A 23,102-nucleotide genomic window follows, 5' to 3' on the forward strand; every position below is an offset into this window, starting at 1 on the left:
TCTGTGGGGAATTCTAGGAAGCGGTCAACTATCTGTCGTCTTGTTTAAAAAGAGAGATCAGCAGTTGGTTCACGGCTGCAGGAACCAACTTCTTAGTTTAGTTTTCTCAGAGCGATTCCATCATCATATCACACACAGTGCAATTAGTAATGATTTGTTTTTTTGGCAGATCTCCCTGAGATACACGCACACACACACACAGTTAACCAGAGGGGTCAGAGGAAAAGATGGACACACTGGAGGTCGCGTCGATTGAACCGGAAATCCTGATAATAACTAATCATAATTTGACTTTGTAATTATTCAAAACATCAAGAATTACACAGAATTTATTTTTCAAAAGTATCTGGAGAACTGCGTAGTCCTGCTTCTGGAAATACCCGTCTAGTTTGGGAAGGAGGGATTGGTTTGGCATTTGTTCCGGTCTGACCCGGTCTGACCCGGTCTGACCCGGTCTGAACCGGTCAGGACCAGTTTTGTCCACCCAGCCAGTAGCCGGCCGGGTCGGAGAGGAGACACTGGTTCTGCTGGCCGGAGCCGCGGTTCTTTGCATCGATGAGGAGCAGAGGAGAGTGGGAGTAATGACTGATGATGTCACACACTGTTGGGAAGGTCTGCACACACACACACACACACACACAAACATTAGAAGAATCATATTTATGGAAATATAAAGTAATATAAAATATAATGAAATATAAGTAATTTATCTTCTCTGCTCCTCATGCCAGTTAAAGAGTAACTAAACCCCAAACCCCAAATCTTTGCTTTTATGTATTTTATATATTTATTTTCTTTTTCCCCTGTTGTAAAGTGTCTTTGTGTAGCATGTAATAGCATCTGCTATTGGCTGGCCTTTGTGCCAGGTGATGTCACCCTCTATAGAGTACAACAGGTGGTGACATCAGCCAACAGCAGATGGCCAGTTCAGTACCAGGCTTCACCACAGATTTGGGTTTGGGGTTTAGTTACTCTTTAAGAGCAAGAAGACATGAAGAGGAAGCTGCGGACAGCTGCTGGACTGGTTTTGCAGAAGCTTGTAATAAAATCATTTCAAATCAATCTATTTCATGTCAAATGATTAATGCCCGCTTTGCATCAGGGCCTTGATTCACCCTGTTGAGACTTATTCTGCTCACTGTATTATCCCTTCGCCATTTGGTGTCTACTTTTACCCAAAGCACCTTACAGCCTTCTTAGCATGTCTGGCCCCAGTGGGACTGGAACCCCCAACCCCCGGCAGTGTTAGTGCCTTGCTCTACACAGAAGCATCAGAGTCACATGTTACCTCCTGGACCTTGAGCCCGGTGCCCAGCAGGTACTGCTGCTGCTGCTGCCTGATCTGGATGTTGTACACTTTGTCCTGATAGAGGACCATCAGGGTGAAGGGCTGGGCAGACAGCTGCTTGGTGCTGTCCCGCACCAGGTACGCCCCGTCCTGCAGACAGGCAGAGGGGTCAGACAGGTGTGTGTGTGTGTGTGTGTGTGTGTGTGTGTATGTGTCTCTTTCTGTCTCCTTCTGCCTTCCTGACTGTGTGTTGGACAGGGTTGAATTTGACATTTGAAGGGCTGTATTCCAAAATGTGATCTGGATTTACAAAACAAGTCCAGATCCTGTACAGGCCCACGGCACGTGTGTTGAATTCCCCCAGCTGCAGCCAGATGGACGGACAGAATTATTGACGGATAGATTTCTGTCCATTGGGCTGTTATGGAGCGTCGACATGGTGGAGAGGCAGAAATACAGCAGCAGCTTCGCTCATAGAAACTTCATAGAAAACAAGTTAAATACATTTGAACAAATTGTTTTATCACATTGGGTTGAAAATAGGAAAGAATGTCTAGTTGGAAAGAATGTGTAGTTTATTCTGTCTTGACATTTTCACAACACAGCTCCAGCTCCACAGCTCAGATTAAACTGTCTGTGTTTGTCCTTTGATGGTGCGTTTGTTTAATGTCGTCCGGCATCCCGGTTGAGTGGAGTTTTCTGTTTTTAAACACTGTGATTGGCCCGAAGGTCCAAACACCGCCCAGCCGGTCATAAAACGAACCGAGCCAGTAGTTTAAGCTCCTAAAACAGGTACAACCACCGGTACTGCTCTGGATTTATTTTTTCTGAACCAGAAGGCGTGCTATGTCGTCAAATTCATTCCTGGAACGACGTATCGGTGCGTTCCGGCCCATTCCTCTGTCAAGAGACTCGGGGCCATCTCTTAGTCAGAGACGCCCTCTAGAGGCCAGCTCACGAAGCGACATCTCACTAAGCGTTACCTGACTGTCTGACTGACTGACTGCCTGACTGACTGCCTGACTGCCTGACTGACCGACTGCCTGACTGCCTGACTGACTGACTGCCTGACTGACTGCCTGACTGCCTGACTGACCGACTGCCTGACTGACTGCCTGACTGACTGCCTGACTGACTGACTGCCTGACTGCCTGACTGACTGCCTGACTGACTGACTGCCTGACTGACTGACTGCCTGACTGACTGACTGACTGACTGACTGACTGACTGCCTGACTGACTGACTGACTGACTGACTGCCTGACTGACTGACTGACTGACCGCCTGACCGCCTGACTGCCTGACTGACTGACTGCCTGACTGCCTGACTGACTGTCTGACTGACCTGAATTTGCTGCATGATGCCCTCGGCTGCACCGTGGGAAAAACAGAGATGGTTCTGTCCTCAAAGTTTTCACTACACTATGAAGTCTTACAAAGGCTCATAACTTTATTTGTAGGAAGGAGTCAGTTTTTGTTCCCCACAGTGAAACTGGGAGGCAGACTGTGGATCACTCTTTGTTTGTTGGTTTGTTTGTTGGTTTGTCCCTTCATCACGTGTGTCAGCAACTGATCGGATTGTGATGAAACTTGGGGGAATGATGCATCTCATCAATATGCTCACATATTTTCAGAATTGCACTGATTGGTCCAAAGGGAGCGCTACAGTTACAGGTCATACTTGTTACTGATTGGCCCAGAGGGAGACGGCATCACTGGTGTTGGACTGCTGCCTTGTTTCAAACGGTGGTAGTCAGGCTGTAACACAGGTGTGTGTGTGTGTGTGTGTGTGTCTCACCTTCTTGACTTGTCTCAGACAGCCCTCTGCCTGGCCTCTTGTCACTTTGCCCACATACCAGCGAGGGTCCAAGTCCTACACACACACACACACACACACACACACACACACACACGATAATTAGACATATATCACATAATTCCTCAGTCTAATAAATGTGTATGTTAATACGTATAGTTACTGAATGCTGAATATTTTGCGCAATATATTCATAATTTGATGAAACAATAAGAAATTCTGACTTGTGCAGCAGTGTGGATTTGACTAAACACCATAAAACAAAACACAAAGTATTAATGCATGCTCTGTCAGGGACATTTGCTCGGCTCCGTATTTTTATATTTTACTCTGTCTAGCTCTTTCTTACTTTCAAGCTTCCTGCTTTGTCTTGTAAGTCTCTCTGGATGAAGAGAAAGAATTCTACTTTTGCACACGTAAGTTGTAAGATCATTAAAGTTTCATCTAATTTAATTCAGTGTCATTTTTATTTTTTTTAAGTGTTTGATTCTAATTTTTGAAACATATACAGTACAGAGACTTTCAGGATGTGTTCAAAAATAATTCATTAATCAAATAAAGTATCTGTGTTGAAGAATGGCAGCAGGCTGGATAAAACAAAATGAAGGCATCAAGGTGGACAGACATGCTGATACAACAGCGCTGTCTGGTGTTCAGTGTGAGCAGCTGCAGGACAGTGAAGCGCCTCCCTGCCTTCATGCTGCTGGTCTCACCTGAATCAAAGATCTTTGAACCACCGGTGTAATGACACGGCAGGTAAGGAGGTGTTACCTTGTTGTGCTGTGAGTCGGTGGGTGGGTGGGGCAGACAGGCTGCTGCAGGACGGGCCGACTGTCTGTCTGCTCCGACTCTGGAGCTGCTTCTGTTCACACTGATGGCTTCACACACAGGAGACAGTCAGTTAATACTACTACTGATACTAATACTAATACTACTACTAATACTAATACTACTAAGACTACTACTGCTTCTACTACTTGTACTGTTACTATTACTAATACTACTAAGACTACTACTGCTTCTACTACTTGTACTGTTACTATTACTAATACTACTACTGCTATTACTGCTACTGCTACTACTACTGCTGCTTCTACTAATACTAATACTACTACTACTGATACTACTACTGATACTACTTCTACTAATACTAACACTACTACTGCTACTAATACTAATACTAATACTACAACCACTGCTACTACTACTACTTCTACAACTACTAATAATACATTTTATTTGTAAAGCATTTTCCTAAAAGAACAAATCATAAAAATATAATATAGTAAATTGCTGAGGGAGGAGAAAGTTACAACATAAAGGCGAAAAGCTTACAGACAAACGAATAACAGTACAGACAGCAGGAAAGGAAATGTTCTGGAGGAAACAATAATTATAATAAGCTTAATAATAGTGATATTTCAATTTAGGAATGACTCTTAAAGTGTTCTTACCAGACAGTTTGTGTTGCAGAGAGCCAGTGGAAGGAATGCTGGGTGGGAGACTGGATAAAGAAGAACAGAGCCAGTATTCAGTAGGCTACTACATGCTGGAATGTTAGAAACAGTACTAGACTTTTCTTTAAAGTCACACTGAAATTAAAAATGAAATTCACCTTTTTAGCTCATTCTAACCATCATACCATATACCTAGTTGACATTTTGGGCCAAAAAAAAAACGTATTTTCTTGTATTTTTATATCAAAATCTCATTATTTTTACTTCCTGGAAAACGGAAAATCTTTAGTGGTGACTTCATTGTGTACCAGAAGGCGACATAAAAATTCCAAGCAATAAAACATCACAGATTTTTGAACAGTGCCGTCCCTCCACCACTCCCATCAAATCATACTGCCTTTCTCTGCCTAACTGATCTCCCATTGGTTTACACTTTTGAATGATCCCTCCCCACGTTATGTCCCGCCCCAACATCCTGTTTCAGCATTAAGGAAGCAAGAAGCTCTCAAAATGTGGTTTCATTGTGATTTAAGGAAAACAAAAGTGGGCCTTAAATTGAACCTTGGGGTACTCCATTACTGATGATTTATGTATATACATGTGTGGTGTTAGAATAGAACAATTTTACTGTGTGTGTCCGTACCTGTCGCCCTGTCGTGGGGGGGGTCCGGGGGGTCCCGCTCGGGGGAGCGCACCCTTACTGTGGAGGGGGAAGGTGTGGTGTCTGGGAGCTGTACCCGGAACAGAAGGACAGATTTTAGCACATGCATGGTTTATAGTCGGACTCCAGCGATATGGGCTTTTGAAGGCTGACAGCAATATTTTTGTATTGAAGCTGCCGATAGCCGATATTTTGTGCCTGTATTCAACATCTTTAAATTTGACCATGCTCTTGTAAAAAAAAATCCAAGTATTTAGAGTTTCCCCCAGAATTTTATATACAGTCTATACAATCCAACTGCATCATGTCCATCATATTGGAGTTGAATGACACTGGGCGATATTGAGTTTTAATTAAGGGCTAATATTGGGCTGATATATCGGTCCAAACCCAATTTATAGACAGATTATTTTAATATTTAAAAGTTCTAACTACACGTTTGTTCCATGCACTCAGAGAAAAAAGGCACAGGCCACACCTTGACAATCTCTTAAACACACTGGTATTACTTCACATTTGTGTGGGTAAAACTGAAATTTCAGTCAACATAAAGGTAAGCATGGAGAGAAAGGGAGAAAGACAGAGAAACAGGGAGACAGAAAGAGAGAGAGAAATAAGAGAAAGAGGGAAAGAGAGAAGGAGAGAGTGAGAGAGAAACAGAGAGCTAGAGAAAAGAAAGAGACAGAAACAGCAAGAAGGGATAGAGGTAGAGAGAGAGAAACCTTACCTTCATCGTGTGCCTGCTGATGAGAGAGCAGAGGAAATGTTGGTCAGCTCATTCTGGATTTCAGCTTCAACTAACATGATGACATCACACTGCACTGTCAAATCACAAACTTACCTCATTTCTCACATCCGGCACAAATCTGTAAAACGACACAACAATGAATACGTGTCATCATTATCAAATAATACTCCGAGTGTCGGCAGCAGTTTGGTCTCTCTGTGTTCAATATTTATTTATTTAGTATTGTGTGCATGCTGCTGATGCACACAGTGTATGTTTAATGGACTTAATAAGTTGATCCAAGTTTACACCAATGTATACACCAACTTTTAAAACATAATTTTTCAGTTTGAATTTGAATTAGGTTCTGTCAGCAGGATATCCCAATTTATGATTTCCATGAAATTTGGTGGACAGATGGGTTTTTGGCTGCAGGAACCATTCATGAGATTTTGGTGGTGATTTCTACCATAAAACGATTATCATTTTTTAGCCATAACTATGAAACTAAAAGAGATTGATTGACTGATTCCAAATCCTAAGAGTATGTTTGCAGGGCCAAGAAATAAATTGAGTTTACAGTAAGATTGAAGAATGACGTGTTTGGGTTTAACAGCAAGTTGGACAATTGTTCAACGCTGGCGGAGGTTTGAACTCTCCGATTGCCTTCTAGTTTGTTCAGTCATTTCACAGACTGTTCCACTACAGTCACAACTAACAGGAAGCGTTACATGAATACTGATGAAAGCTGATCTGTATGTAGTGTGTGCCATGAAGTGCTGCTGTTGTTGACGTATTATGAATTTGATTTGAAACTGAATTCAAATGAAGTGGCAATGATTTTGATATTAGTATGTATGGGACAATTGGGAACTCCATTAAACAAAAAACTAACAAAACTTGCGTTTAACTAACTAACTATGCATGTGTGTGCATCTACGTGTGTGTATGTGTGTGTGTGTGTGTGTGTGTACTGACCTGCCGGGCGGAGGCCTGGCTGAGGAGTTGCTCCTGCTAACGGAGATGGAGGAGGAGGGAGTTAGAGCAGGAGGTTTGGTCCAACTGGCAGGATCTGGAGCCTCTGGCTGGGGCCTGGACACACACACACACACACACACACACACACACACACATTGAGACATAGTGGCAATACTCCCATAAACTGCACATATGTAAATGTAGTGTGTATAAAATTTGTTGTATCATGTTGAGATGATGGACATCAAAGAAAAAACTCTCCTCTGATCCTCTTCCACTGTTATATAACATCAGTCTGTGATGTTCAATACATTCCAGTTATTTAGGGATGAAGTGTTGTAATTTACTTTTCTGTTGAACCCACTTTCCTTCAACCTGCCTCATCTACTTCTACTGCAGTTAGTGATTTACTACGTTTCCCAGAATGCATTTCGACAACAGCAAGTATCCACCATCCGCAAGTCAAGTCAGTTCTTCTAGTCAAGAAGAAAAGTAGAGTGGAGAGAGAACGATGTCGTGTTTCTGTGTTCTGTTGTTCAAATGACAAAAAAGCCGTTGAGGAAGGCGTCGTGTTTCACTCGCTACCAAGGGCAGACCCACGAAGATGCCAGCTGTTGCTGCATTGCATTCTGGTCTCTCTCCTGCTCCTGTGGGTGGAGAAACTGGTCTCTCTCCTCTTCTACGATGGATTTCTCCCTGTATGATTGTTGAACGTCTCTTGGTGCAAAATGGCGGCTCTAGAAAGAAGCCCTCGCTCTTTGATTCTGAGGGACTGACACCAAAACCTGACGTTCACCGCTGATGTTTTACATCCTGAAACATTTTCTCATATCAAACTCCACTGTAGCTGCTGGGAAATATCTGGAGGTGATGTCACCTCGTCTACGATTGGCCAGTTATCCACCAAGAAGAGAAATACAACAAACTACTGAATGGAGCCAGAGATGAAAAGTGCATCAGTAATAGCTGTTTCTTCTTTATATTTCTCCACATAATGAAACATAGAGAGGCAGAGAGGAGAGAGAGGAATAAAGTAGAGATAAGCAGAAAGTGACGCAGACAGTGTGCGTGTGCGTGTGTGTGTGTGTGTGTGTGTGTGTGTGTTTCAAACCTACCTCCAAGGGTGTGTGCCCGGCTGTAATAAACACAGAGATCACATCAACAAGCTGCCACTTTCCTTCCTCATTGAACAAGAAGTTTTAAATTGTAATGTAAATTTCAAAGTCTTTTTACAGTAACCCAGATAAACTCTCAGACCTTTCCCAGCTATGAGAAACAGACAAAACACACCTGGGAAATACAGATATTAGCCGGGATATTTGAGCTACAGCACTGAAGCTGCTGTAGCTCAAATATGTCCAATTCAGTTATTATCAAGAGCATGTTGTTTACTGCAGCAACTGCATTGTAACTGCTACCTAAAGGCATATAATCCAAATGCAAAGCTATTATTTATTTATATATTTTTATAAATTAGATTTTAACAAACCGAGGTAGGCCAGCAGAATGCCACTTCCTTTAAGAATTCAACAGTGCTATATGAATTGATAAATCAAAATAATTTCCATTTAAATATTAATAACAGTTGATTTGCAGTAGATTCCTGTGGAAATGTTGTGAGGTAGTGTGACTGCTCACCCTGTCCACAGTGTTGACGTTTCGCCCTGCGGAGATGAAAAACAAAATGTTTATGAGCGTGACAACATGGACGTCAAGAGAGAAAGTTCTCCCTCCAGACAGCGCTCTACCTCGTATAGGAGACTGGTTGGATCCCCTGTCTCTGCTTGGCTTCTTGTCACGGAAGACCAGCGGTGGTTCAGCAGGACCTGGACACACACACACACAACAAATCCACATCCACATCCACACGGTTAACAAGGGACGCACCTGAGGCCACCGTCCCATACATCACATCACATTATGTTACTTTAGAATAATCAACACTGCCAAAGTTCTCCTGAGCAACATCATCTGACCCAAATGTACCAGCCTGCTGTCAGGACAGGTATTCAAAACTAGAAACTAGCAAACATGAACTAAGTGATGTGATACAACACAATTACAGTGGAAAAACTACATTATTGTGTGGAAGGAGAATTAAAAGGTTTACCTAGTCAGTTGCCCTGCTAAAATGAATGTTTGAATCCACCAGATCTTCCATAGACTTGAAAATCCAGCTCAAACCTCACAATTCATTTCAAACATAAATTTTGGCTGGTAAAAATTCAGAGTAACTTGTGAATTATTTTGGATTCACTCATCAATGTGGCGTCAAAACTTTGTTTCCAACCCCCTAACAGATCCTCCAGACACTTCAAATCCACTGAGGGAGTTCACAAACCTGTCACACACCAGCCAGAATGTGAGGTCTAATGTTAACCTCCCACCCTGCTTACAACATGTAGTGTTGTTGTTGTAAAAGTAAGACAGTAACACAGTTATACATACAGTACACGGTGTAGTTTGTAGTTGTCATTCAGAGTGGGTACTTACTCTTTCCTGGCGGTCTCCCACCGCAGTGAGGGGAGTGGTCTCTTCTAGGTGGGGAGGGCTCCACTGGCTACACACACACACACACACACACACACACACACACACACACACACACACACACAGAATAAGCTTTGTGGCTTAAAGCCGCACTAAGCAACTTTGCACGTTGGCGGCCCCAAGTGGCAGTGAGAGGGAACCGTTTGACTACAAAATCATGTGACCTGATGTGAACTGCACTCAGCATGCTCACTGGCTGATCTTCAGGTGATGTCACCACCTGCTGTACTCTACAGAAGGTGACATCACTTGGCACCAGAGATCAGCCAATAGCATGATTTTAGCTTTAGATGTCAGGCTTTACACAGATTTGGGTTTGGGGTTTAGTTGCTCTTTAAAGGTTCTACTTGTGGCATCATTTTACCATCATAAATCATTGTCACATTCATTTTAAGGCAGGAAGCAACGGGGCTCATGGGAAATGTAGTCTTAATTTGAAGAAAGACAAAAACAATCTACACCTTTAATTACTCAAATTTGGGTCCGGCACAGATTTGAAACTGTTATTGAAATATATTGCTAACATTTTATTATTAGAAAATGATTATTTGGGTCTTCTACCCACTCACCAGCCGGGCCGGGGTGGAGAGGGCGGGGCCTGGGGGGCGGGGGCACAACGCAGGGGGCGGACCTCTGCATGACATGTGGTTGTTCCTGTTATCTACACACACACACACACACACACACACAGGGTACAGATAAGAGCATGCACTTTGAGGATGTCAGTCATGTTAGCAGGACTAGCAGGTTCCTCTCAGGTGACACACACACACACACAACACACACAACACACACACACTAAAGACAGTACACACACGCTTGTGTTATTAGTCATAGTTTTGTAGAGTTTACTGGGAACTTACCAGTCAGAGATATGACTAATGAGTTATATTTATTCTATTACTGTATCTTGCTGCAACATTTCAGTGCAGTGTAGAGACACCTTCAAACCACACTGATAGGAGCACGGCGAGCTGGTTGCTATGCCGACTGTGGTAACCAGAGAGCTAGTGATCGTTCTTGTTTGTTTTCTTGTTTGTGTGAACTGTGTTTTGGAGAAAACCTTTCACACAGGACACCTGCGCTGGTAACCGCTGTATAAAAGCCATAATATACTTGAGGATGTTCTTTACTGTATTTATGGGACTCTGCTGTACCTCATATCAGCTGCTTCACCTTCATACCCATAAACACACTCCTGCGTAATATTGCTATAATCAACCTGATGCTGATTCATTCATACTTAACACAAGAGATGTACGAGAGGAAAGGGAAGGGAAGATTTGCTGAGCATGTAGGCTGTTTTTCAGAACCACGCTGTTTCATTCATACAGTTACACACATTCACACTGGGAGCTTCCCAGTACAACCAGTCTGCTAATGTTGGCCACAGAGCAGCTCCACTGGAGCAGGACACAAACACCAAATCATCCCCACTGGCTCCATGCTAACGCTTTAGCATAGCATGTTGAATGATAGTAGGCTCCATGCTAACGCTTTAGCATAGCATGTTGAGTGATAGTAGGCTCCATGCTAACACTTTAGCATAGCATGTTGAGTGATAGTAGGCTCCATGCTAACACTTTAGCATAGCATGTTGAGTGATAGTAGGCTCCATGCTAATACTTTAGCATACACTATGTTGAATAACAGCAGGCCACTACCATTATCTCAAAAGTGAGAAATTGAGAAGTTGTGGCAGCTCTAATGAATGGTAAGTAATCTTAAATGATATGTGGCCAAGTCTGGCAGTTTTGTGTTGGAGATTGGTCAAATTTACACAAAAAAATGTGATATAGTTGTAGGGGTGTCACGATTTCGATTCTAAATCGAAAATCGATCGAAATGAGCGTTCGATTTCGACCTTCGAAATCACAAGCAGGTTCGCGATTCTCCCAGTATTTTTTTTCTCTCCACCCCTGCCTACTTGCACGCGTCTGAAGAAAAAAACAAAAACATTTCAATGATGACACAGCGTAGCTGCTAGAGAGCGCCCGTTCTATATTTCACTATTGCGCCCAAGAGCGCCCAACTTACCTGGCTCTCACCGCCGGAGACGGACGCTGTTTTCCGGGAGGCGGTGCGCCGAAGAGTCAGTAGGAGGACTGGCCGGGTTGCAGCGACTTTTATCCATATAAATTTGGCGACTTTTTCCATATTTGTTTGGCGACTATTATTGTCTGATCGTATTACTGTGTGGGCTGAAGCGCTGGAGGTTTTGTATGTATTTTGAAAGCTTATCGTTAGCCAAAATAGGAAGGATCTGTTTTGTTGTCATACTGTGAATGACACTTCAGTAAGGAGATGCCCTGAATCGCCTTGCCATGTATTTGGTACCAAATTAAAGGGAAAGTTGTGTTTTTTTAAATGGAAAAACTTTGAAAAAATTTGACCATATGGCCTTAGTGTGGTACATTCCAAAAACAAAAATATGGCAGTTATATCACACTTGATACCATCTTTTTAAAGAAGAATTTAAAAATGTAAATGACAGTTGTCAGGGCATAAAACCAATGATATGTTGATCTTTACAAATCAAGACTTGATAGTCTAACAATGGCATAGCCATCAGTGCTGAAAAAAAAAAAAAATTTAATCGAAAATCGTATCGAATCGTGACCTCAAAATTGAAAGTCAAATCGAATCGTGGATTTGGAGAATCGTGACACCCCTATATAGTTGTTATATAGTGACGGTGGCGTTTTTTCTCACCAAATAGTTCCACAAATAAACCTGGCTACATTAGATATACTAAAATCTATGAATCTACTTATAATAAAGAACTAATGGGTCTTTTTTCTTACTTTGGACAATGCTTGTGGCCTACTGTCACTCAACATGTCATAGTGTATGCTAAAGTGTTAGCACCAGAGCCAACAATCTACCAGGGACCAAGCGGCCAAAACCACGGGTGAATTTTGAAGCCAATGAGGAAGTGGCTGAAAGCTGCAGTTCCTCTAATGTCCACTAGAGTCCGGCTCCAAAAAGACTCCAAACCGCCCGACTCCATGAAGTCAATGGACCACAACCCAACTTCTCACTCAAAATATAGTCAATACATTTTTTCGACAAGAGGTTTTGGTCTCAGTAGCTAATTTAACTTCTTCTAATATGTGTCCGTATGGCGATTTTCAAAATAATTGCGTCATTAACATATAACGGTTATAAAACGGGGTTGTATTCCTAGTGATTGACAGGTCGCCTGTCCAGTGATTGACAGGTCGCCGATCACGGACCAATAGCAGGCGGAGCTGTGGCTCTGTGTCGACCCTCGGCTTCGCTCTGGCTGCTCCAGCTCCAAAAAATGTCAACATGGCGGCGATCATAAACCCCAACTTTTGGCTTTAAAACAGCCCTTCAGATCCCTATGGGTGACCTATGGGTGTGTTACTCACATACACTACTCCATCTGTTTTTACAGTCTATGCCAGGGACACATGGATGATTTTGATGTTCTCACTACATAACAGGTAAGTTGACCAGCAGGCCAATCTCCCTTGTTGTTTTCCTTTGAGTGCCTTGCTCAAGGGCTCAGTGACAGTAGTTGTTGAAGGAGGGAAGAGTCTACTTTCTCCACACAGAGTTTCTCAGCCGAAACTGCCAAACTTCTGCTCCCAAGCCCACTTCTCTACCGTTTAGGCTGCTACCCCCAAGTCCCACCCCAGGGTTACCTATGTAGTCGCTGTCTCCCATGGGCAGGGTGGGGCACAGCTTGTGAGGCAGGTCCTCTGGAGGTTCAGAGGGGGGGGGCTCGTAGTCGTTGTCATTCGCCCCGCCTCTGTCCTCAAACTCCTCAGTCGGGGACTCGTAGTCTCCCACGCTCCCCCGATCGTCCGGCTCCTCGTAGTCATCATCGCTGTCCTGATGGAGCGAGGGAGAGACGGGGGATTGACCACAGAAAGACAGATAGAGAGAGAAATGGAAAGACCGACAGGTGAGAGAGAAAGACAGAGAGAAAGACGGGCAAGTAGACGGAGGGATGAGCAGATAAAAAGACAGACAGAGAAAGAGACAGGCAGACCGCAAGAATGACACTTACAAACTCGTCCTCCCCCCAGCCTTGGTCCTCAGCAGGAGTGTCTGTGGAGAAGATGGCAGCAGTGAAACCCTCCAACCAGCCTGCTACTGTCTGAACACTACTGTTCCCCCAGACTGCAGTTTTAATTATATAAACATTTCTGGAGGCAGAGGTGCTCTGGAAGCAGAAATAATCTGATTATACCTCTGTTAAGCCTCAGTGAGAGCAAAAACCAGTTTTTGGGTGCGTAAATTAGCTAGACTAACTGGCAAACTTGAATGGTTAAGAAGAAACTGGTCAAAAGTATATTATTTAATATATTATTATTATTGTAATGGCAATGACTTCTTTTTTTCTTTTTTTCATTCATAACCATGGCATCATGATGTTGAAGGTCAGCAGCTAGCTAACTAGCTTACCTAGATAGCTATTGGCTAGTATGGCTAGTTTGAACTTGAAGGTCAGCTAGCTAACTAGCTAACCTAGATAACTTAGTATGATAGATTGTATTTTTTCAGTTAGTAGCAGAGCGCTAGGCTTCATAATATTAGCTTCCTCCTCTCTTACCGCTTGTCTTTTTCACTGAGCTTCAGTCTAGTGTATTTAGAATGAAAAAACTGTGGTTATTTGGCCCCGCCCACTGAGGTTTAACACAGCCAATGAGATTATTTCTCCCTCCAAGAAATGTTTGTAGAACTAAATTCCAATCTGCCTCACCCCACCACCATTTTCATTTTGAAATGTATTTTATAATCAATTTTAGGCACAGACAGTGTATGACACATGGTTTACATGGTTTTGACATTTTTTTAAATGTTTTTTTGAATGTTTTTTTAACCACTGGAGTGAATCAGAGCTGTATTTTGAGTTAGGATGAGTTATAAAATTTCCAGAAAGCTTATTTCCATCTAAAACTCAGATTCTTCAAAAACAAATGTGAATATATACAAAATTTTAGATGGTCAATTAAATTGCTCATTGTATTGCTTTAAAAGTAATATTTCACCGGTAGAATATTTTCACTATGTAGCACGGCCGCCTCCACAGGGGTTTTCAACCTCCAACAGCAGATGAACACTGACAGGATAATATATTGCCTTGCTGCTTTATATATTACAAGTAGAATTTGTAACAACTAGTTTTTGAAAATGAAAGTGAGTGGATCTAATTGAGTCTGCAGAAGGTCCAGTACTGATGGTTGATTGTTCATATTGTAGACTGTAAAATTTGAAACCATTCCTACCTGGTTCGTGATACTTAGGCGCTGTGTGTCTGGGTGGAGAGAGGGGGAGGAGGAAAACAAACAAACAAACACAAAGAGAGAAAAAAACAATAAATCAAGAGTTGCAAGCTGAGACTAATGCTGTTCTGTAGTCAAAGTGCAGTAGCTGATAATTTGAAGAGGTACCTACTTTTTACCAAACAGGCCTCTCCTCTCTTCCTTCTTACTGATCTCAGTGCAGATCTTAGAGATCATACTGAGGAGAGAGAGAGACAGAAACACACAGAGAGGCAGAGTTAGAGGAGGAGGGAGAGAGAGAAGGAGGTGGGGGGGGGTGGAACAGACAGAGACACAAATTAAATTTACATTACTTAAAATCGCATTACTAAAATTAACATTACTATGAAGCTCTAAGCTCTCGACACAGCACTCTGATCTCTGCTGAAGGGTCTTTGAGCAAGACACTGAATCTCTACCAGCGGTACAGGTGCTGACCTCTGACCTCTGACCTCCCTGAGAAAAGAGAATTAACCTGACATGGATTAATAGAAGATTACATTATTAACTCAAATCAGGAACCTGGGGTCGCTGCTTGACTCTAACTTATCACCACGGACAGTGGAAAACCCCGTGTCTCCAAAATGTTAACTTTTCAGGAACCATGAAAACAGTTTTGATCTTGTTTTAAGCTTTATGCCTTTTTGAGGTTTTGTGGTTTTGGAAGGTTTTCATAAGTCCAAGGGTCGTAAAGTTTTCTCCACCCATTGAGGAGCAATGTGAGTAATCCTTCAATTTAAAACATGAAAATCCCTAAATTTGGAGTTACAAAGTTTTCACATGACAACAGCATTGTGTCACTGGGACTCAGACAACAGTGACACCATCAGGTCACATGATCAGTTTGAGAAGTGATGATTGGTGGATGGCTGTGTGGAGACCATGCAAACAGGAAGCAGTGCAGGAAGTTTCAGTTTCAGTCTGTTGACCCCGTCTCCCTCCACACTAAACTGTCACTGTGTCACTGTTGCTGTTGCTGTTGCTGTTTTATTTAGTTTTATATTGTAGTGGTGGTTCGTTTCACATTTGTCCCTGATTTGGTCTCAGTTGTTGCTATAGTGCAGGTTGCAGTGCCAAAAAATATGTTTCTTATGATACTTCATTGTAATGCTAACAATGCTAAATACTGGCACCACACTGTTGTTTGAGGAGGAAATTAGGATAAATGTTATTGATTTAAATTTCCCTTATCAGTGGTACTATGGTGCATCACAGTTGCATAAATAAAGGAAATGCAGTGATGAAATGTTGCACTGAAGTTCCTAAGTACTGTTACTTCCGATACATTTTACTGAAGTAACGTCAAGTGTAATTTTATTCATACACATTTGGTATTTTTCATGTAAATCTTCCTGTTTGATTTATTATTGTGTCAGTGTCAGTTAAGAGACTTGTAATTCACTGTTTGTTTGTTTTGAAATGTTCCATGGAAATAATCTGTGACATTTTCATTTAAATGTCAGTTTTGTAATCTGTCACTGATTGGATATAACTCAACAGTGACTCAACCTATATCCAGTTGATAAATCTTCTCCACTGTCTGTTCTAACCAGCCGGTGTCTGGTAGCTCTTTACTGGGAAAAATCCTCTGCCGCACAGGAAGTGATGCGTTTTACGTTTCCAGTTTGTTTGGAATCAACAGAAGAAGAAGAACTGGGTAGTTAGCATGAGCAGCGATAGCCAGCGGAAGATTAATCAAACTTCCCTTACATTTTTCTTCATATATTTAGAATGCATTCAGCTACTGCAGCTACTTGACAAACTCTCTCTCTACCACCTAAGCTCATTCTCTCTCTCTCTCTTTCTCTCTCTATCTCTCTCTCTCTCTATCTCTTCCTGTTCTCCGCTCCACGTCATCCATCTCTTCTATCTCTCCTCCTCCATCACTTCCTCTGTGGCTCAAGTCCAAATATAAAGAGTTCGCTGTCTTTCAGTACCACTCATTTCTGACAATATTCTTCTTTCTATCTCTCTCTTCCCCTTTCTGTCTCCCTCGTTCTCTCTCTCTCTCTCTCTCTCTACATCCTGCGTTTCTCTCTATTTCTCAATTTATTTGTCTGTCTCTCCTCTTTCTCTGTTTCTCTGTTCTCTCTCTCTCCCTGTAGCTGCTTCTCTCTCTTTCGCTCTCTGTTTCTGTCTCTCTATCGCTCACTTTCACTCTCTCTGTTCATCTGCAGCGTTTTGCAGTCTTGTTCTCTCTCTTCCTCTCTTGTTTCATTAGGATCTATCTCAACCTAGAATAACAGAAATAGGTGAAAATACAACATTTTACACTTTTTTTTTTTTTACATTTTCAGTAACCTGAATCAACAGGTAGTTAGTACTCACGGAGCGTGGAGTTTGGGGAATTTCTGGAGGTCGTTGTCACTCATATTCTACAAGTCGCAGAAGAAACATTTTCAGTCAACATACATCATATTACATATAGTGATACAGTTTAGACTGTATCACATTTCACCACAAGATAGCCTACATATGGCCACCAAGCTTACAGTTACTTTCTGCTGTGGTCCGGCCTCTGATGTTTATTTCTGTGGCAATGAGCATGAAGGGGATGTGGTGTGTTTTGTAAAAGCCATAACACCCCACAAAGTGTAAGCATTTGTTCCCCAAATAGTATACACACAGCTGGTGTAGGTGGCCACTACTATGTTTTATCTATATATATGTACTGTAAATTTAATTCATATTGAGAGCTGATGAAGACCCAACAGGGTTGAAACATTGTCTGTGTAATTCTATTAAATAAAGATGTGTGTGCATAGTAATGTGCGGATTCTAGGCTTTATTCTTACTCAAGAAGATGATCGTCTGCATTTTAGACACTGAATGATGACTAGGGATGTGCGCGATTAGTCGACTAGTCGATTAAACGTTTCTACCCTCGCTACTCGGCACCAGAAATACTAGTCGGTTAAACTAATTATTACTAATGTACAACGCCGGTTAACTGTTGCGTCTAAGATGTTACGCAGCCACCCGCCACTAGCCCCGCAGGCGGTTACGCCCGGATGTAAACCAGCGAGGTGGAAAGTGGGACCGGACAGAGACGGCATCTCGTAAAACCAGCGTGGTTTGGCAGTATTTTGATCTAGAAGAGGAAAATAAACCAATATGGTTTATTAATATGGCAAACCAATATGACATCGTTTACCGCCCTGACCCGCAGACGAGATATGCTTCCACTCAACTTTGTTGAAGGCAAAGGCTTCCGAAAGTTAATGGACTATATTGAGGCTGAATACACGGTGCAGGGGTGAGTTGTCATGTTTTGTAATGTGCAATGTTCATAATAAACGGCGCCAAGTGCCACAGTTATTGAAGAATGTGATTAACGGTTTCAAATGGCTCTTAAATACATGCAATATAACTAACCCTTATAGATTAAATTGTGCTTAATTTTGACTGTTTTCTGAGTGTTTTCTTACTTTTAGACTAGTCGACTAGTCTAAATTTAAATTTTCATTTAATCGACAGGGAAATTAGTCGTTAGGAACATCCCTAATGATGACATGCAGGTAAAGACTTTTTGTTTTTCAAAATGGATACATGTTGAAAAGATGAAGGGAAATTGTACTTCTATGGTTGGACATTTTGAATTTTTATAATCTTTTCTTACAGCAGTGGCCCTCAAATCCGGTCCTTGGGGTCCAGAGTGCTGCTGGTTTTCTATTCTGCCAGGTAGTTAATTGCATTCACCTGTCATCCCAAGTCTAAATCGGTCTCTGATTAGACAGCTAGAATGAAAACTACCTGGCAGAATAGAAAACCAGCAGTACTGTGGGCCCAGAGGACCGGATTTGAGGAAACTGCTTTAGAGGGCAGAGAGAATATAAAAACACCAACAACACACTTTTCGGCATTTCTCAGCGTTCTGTTCTATTCTAATCTGTTCTGTTCTGTTCTGTTCTGTTCTAATCTGTTCTGTTCTAATCTGTTCTAAACTGTTCTGTTCTGTTCTATTCTGTTCTGTTCTGTTCTATTCTAATCTGTTCTGTTCTGTTCTATTCTAATCTGTTCTGTTCTATTCTGTTCTGTTCTGTTCTATTCTAATCTGTTCTGTCCTGTTCTGTTCTATTCTAATCTGTTCTGTTCTGTTCTATTCTAATCTGTTCTGTTCTGTTCTGTTCTAATCTGTCCTGTTCTGTTCTATTCTAATCTGTTCTGTTCTGTTCTGTCCTGTTCTGTTCTATTCTAATCTGTTCTGTTCTGTTCTATTATAATCTGTTCTGTTCTGTTCTATTCTAATCTGTTCTGTTCTGTTCTGTTCTGTTCTAATCTGTTCTGTTCTGTTCTGTTCTGTTCTAATCTGTCCTGTTCTGTTCTATTCTAATCTGTTCTGTTCTGTTTTGTTCTATTCTAATCTGTTCTGTTCTGTTCTGTTCTAATCTGTTCTGTTCTGTTCTGTTCTAATCTGTTCTGTTCTGTTCTGTTCTGTTCTAATCTGTCCTGTTCTGTTCTATTCTAATCTGTTCTGTTCTGTTCTGTTCTATTCTAATCTGTTCTGTTCTGTTCTATTCTAATCTGTTCTGTTCTGTTCTGTTCTGTTCTAATCTGTTCTGTTCTGTTCTGTTCTAATCTGTTCTGTTCTGTTCTGTTCTGTTCTAATCTGTCCTGTTCTGTTCTATTCTAATCTGTTCTGTTCTGTTCTGTTCTATTCTAATCTGTCCTGTTCTGTTCTATTCTAATCTGTTCTGTTCTGTTCTATTCTAATCTGTTCTGTTCTGTTCTGTTCTGTTCTGTTCTGTTCTGTTCTAATCTGTTCTGTTCTGTTCTGTTCTGTTCTAATCTGTCCTGTTCTGTTCTATTCTAATCTGTTCTGTTCTGTTCTATTCTAATCTGTTCTGTTCTGTTCTGTTCTAATCTGTTCTGTTCTGTTCTGTTCTGTTCTAATCTGTTCTGTTCTGTTCTGTTCTATTCTAATCTGTTCTGTTCTATTCTAATCTGTTCTGTTCTGTTCTGTTCTGTTCTAATCTGTTCTGTTCTGTTCTGTTCTATTCTAATCTGTTCTGTTCTGTTCTGTTCTGTTCTAATCTGTTCTGTTCTGTTCTATTCTAATCTGTTCTGTCCTGTTCTGTTCTATTCTAATCTGTTCTGTTCTATTCTAATCTGTTCTGTTCTGTTCTGTTCTGTTCTGTTCTAATCTGTTCTGTTCTGTTCTGTTCTAATCTGTTCTGTTCTGTTCTAATCTGTTCTGTTCTGTTCTGTTCTAATCTGTTCTAATCTGTTCTAATCTGTTCTGTTCTGTTCTGTTCTAATCTGTCCTGTTCTGTTCTAATCTGTTCTAATCTGTTCTGTTCTGTTCTGTTCTGTTCTAATCTGTCCTGTTCTGTCCTGTTCTGTGAGAACACTCTGAGCTCTGTTCTTCCAACCACAGAAGTATAATTTTCCTTTGTCTTGTCACCCGCTCTTTTTCCCTTCCCATGAGCACCTGTAGAGTTTTTTGAAATCCTGATGGCCTCCTTGTGCTACTTCTGGCCATGGATTCAAGGTCTTTTGAAATTAAACTCTTCAAATGTTGAGCCACTGACTAGTCTGAGTTGAAACCAGACAGACTTACCACAAACCTGGAGCCACTCATCGAGTGTTTCATCACCACTTTGTCACTGCCAGACAGGTTCATCTGCAGGAGAGACACAGAGAAATAACACACTGTTATTGTACTGTACTGTTTAATATGGAGTGAACGCTTTCATCTAAAGCACCGTACAGCACCACTAGTGTAACATGTTTATTATGGGTGGTCCAGTGGGAATTGAACCCCCGACCCTGGCAGTGTTAGTGCCTTGCTCTGCCTACTGAGCTCCACAGAGCCACAGTTTGTTTGTTCAGACTAAAAAGGCATTACATTACTGTGTTCAGGTGGGCAAATAAACAGAGTTGCAGAATATGTGTGCATCAATCGACATCTGTGAATATGAACAACTTTCTGCCAAATCCAGAAACCACAGAACTAAGATTCAAACTGCTGATGTCACGAAGATGTGAAGGGAAAGATGGGTGAGCAGGGCAAATTTACTGCTTCAAAGTTGATATTTATATTTCGACGGAGACTGAAGACCCATCTCGTCACCTGGACCCTGTTGACCTGTCTGTCATGTAATGATCTCCTTACTCGTTAAAACAAAAAGAAACCTCTCTGATTCTACAAATACTACTTATTCCTATTAAAGGCTTGGCTGATGAAGACTGAGATATACGGTCGGTTTGACTATTGCTGATAAAATGTGCTTATTGTAAGTCACTTTGGACAAAAGCGTCTGCTAAATGATATGACGCAATAATGCAATGTACAGTATTTCTCCCATTCAGTAACCAGAGGGTCGCAGGTTTGATCCCTCATGACACCGAGAGTCTTTGAGCAAGACATTGAACCCCAGGTGTGCAAGTAAGTAATTACATGTACTTACATTACTGTAACTGAGTAGCTTTTCTGTGTACTTTTTGAGTATTTTTTAAAGTCGGTAATTTGACTTTTACTTTTACCATTTCTCCTGCAGTTTTGTCCTTCAGTCCGTTTTAAATCCATCCACCACAGAACAGATTGTGTTTCTCCATCAGCAACAGAAACTGGCTCAACGTAAACTGACTTTACTTTCTGCACTTTATTTTGTAATTTCTAATGTTTCCAGTTAAAATAATCCAGTTTGAACTCTGTCCTCTCTCCTGTTAGAATCACATGGAAAAGATCACAGCTGACAACGTTCTCTGTTCTAAAGAGGAACTCAGGAACTTTTACTCTGAGAACATTTTAAATCAGACACTTTTTACTTTTACTGAAGGAGATTTTCACACCAGTACTTTTACTTCTACTGCAGTAAAATGCCAGCAAAGTAACAGTACTTCTACTTGAGTAGGATGTTTTAGTACTCTTCCCCCCCCCCCCCCCCCCCTGCTGAATGCTCCGGACCTCTGACCCCTGACCTCTGACCTCTGTGTGGAGTAATAATAATAAAGCTCTCACCCTCCTCAGGTAGTCTGCCAGTTGGTTTGGGCTCCATCCCATCACCTCCGACTTGGGCGGCACTCGTTCAAAACTCATCCTGCCTTCCCCTCGCCTCTCCTCCTCTCACATACACACTAATGGAGTCGCTGAGTCAATCCGGCGGACGACGTTCCTGATCACAAGTCGAGAGTCTGGTTCCAGAAGGAGGCGATCACCATCTGAGTGACGGTGACTGGAGTCCAAGCTTGACGAGGTGATTTTTTTCTTTTACTTTTGTAGTCTGGGTCTTCTAGGTTTTAGAGATACTGGAAGATGAACTCCAGGCATGTAGAGCCTTTTCTTCGAATCAGATACTCAGCAGTTGCACTCTCCAGTCAGAATCCACAGAGCGACGCTGTGTGTCAGTCAGCCGGGCCTCGCTTTCACATTACTCCTGCAAACACAAAACCAAAAGTCTGGTGAGGCAGAGGCAAATAAAACGCTGTCAAGTGTCTTTAACTGCTCTTAGTTCCTCAAGTGTTCAGCGCTCTGAAGTTCTTTTAGTTTCAGGAAATTAGACGTAAAGTTGAAGTGAAATTAAAGAAAGAAAGAAAAGCACAAGCGTACATGTTTCTCAGCCGGGGCGACGAGCTGCTCGGCCTGCTGGAAAGAAAATGGCTTCTGTCTCTGCCTCTCTGTCTGTGTGTCACTCTCTCTCTCTCTCTCTCTCTCTCTCTCTCTCTCTCTCTCTGACTTAGAGGAAGTGAACGCTCTGACGGTGCTGAGAAGAAGAGAAGGGTGAAAAAAGGAAGGCAGCATCCCCCTCTCTGTCTCACCACAGAGCGGAATAGAGACACTGAGCTGCACCCACTTGCTGCAGCTCAACGGCCAACGAGACGCTGCACTCTTAAAATAAAATCTGTGTTGAAACAAGGCAGGAAACAGGCGGCAAACCAGCCAGCGAGTACAGATGGACGGAGACACAGTTCACCCTGACACACAGGAGCAGCAGCACCTCACACACAGTGTACAGTACAATACATATTACAGACAGCAGACTGTACATACATAATAATAATAATACCTTTTATTTATAGAGCACTTTTCAAAACAAGTGTTTCACAACAAGGAGCAAGTGCAAGGAATAAAACATGAAGGTACTGTAAAAAAAATACATAACATAGCAAAGAGAAAGACAAACAAATGACAATAAATAATTCAAAATCTTACAGAATTTTTTTAATTTAATAATGAATATAGCAACTTGGCTACAAATCAGACCAGGATTACGCTTCTTGATAAAAGTATGTTTTTAGAAGTGATTTAAAAGATGATACTGCTGGTTTAAAAACAATCAGTCCACATGAAGACAGTAGACTAGACTGATCAGGTTTTGATGATAAT

General features: G+C 41.8%; 1 protein-coding gene across 2 annotated transcripts; it reads right to left on the minus strand.

Moving 5' to 3' along the window:
* Positions 1-440: 440 nt before the first annotated feature.
* On the minus strand, positions 441-22,217 carry lcp2a (lymphocyte cytosolic protein 2a). Of its 2 annotated transcripts, none has more exons than XM_078286697.1 (21): positions 21,738-22,217; positions 20,334-20,396; positions 17,102-17,148; positions 14,907-14,972; positions 14,738-14,766; positions 13,516-13,556; positions 13,148-13,337; positions 10,046-10,137; positions 9,420-9,486; positions 8,675-8,752; positions 8,565-8,590; positions 8,042-8,061; positions 6,927-7,040; positions 6,063-6,087; positions 5,949-5,964; positions 5,204-5,291; positions 4,558-4,607; positions 3,875-3,981; positions 3,086-3,160; positions 1,289-1,438; positions 441-614 (listed from the first exon to the last, which is right to left on the minus strand). In XM_078286697.1, exons 1-21 carry the CDS (start codon positions 21,813-21,815, stop codon positions 465-467), a joined length of 1,572 nt encoding a protein of 523 aa, XP_078142823.1. In that variant the 5' UTR covers positions 21,816-22,217; the 3' UTR covers positions 441-464. The 2 variants fall into 2 exon arrangements, with proteins under 2 accessions (XP_078142823.1, XP_071760232.1); XM_071904131.2 differs by having other exon boundaries at positions 5,204-5,294; positions 5,946-5,964; positions 8,675-8,744; positions 9,418-9,486.
* Between the last annotated feature and the right edge of the window lie 885 nt (positions 22,218-23,102).

The sequence above is a fragment of the Centroberyx gerrardi genome, chromosome 11, assembly GCF_048128805.1.
Source record: "Centroberyx gerrardi isolate f3 chromosome 11, fCenGer3.hap1.cur.20231027, whole genome shotgun sequence".
NCBI lineage: Eukaryota > Metazoa > Chordata > Actinopteri > Beryciformes > Berycidae > Centroberyx > Centroberyx gerrardi.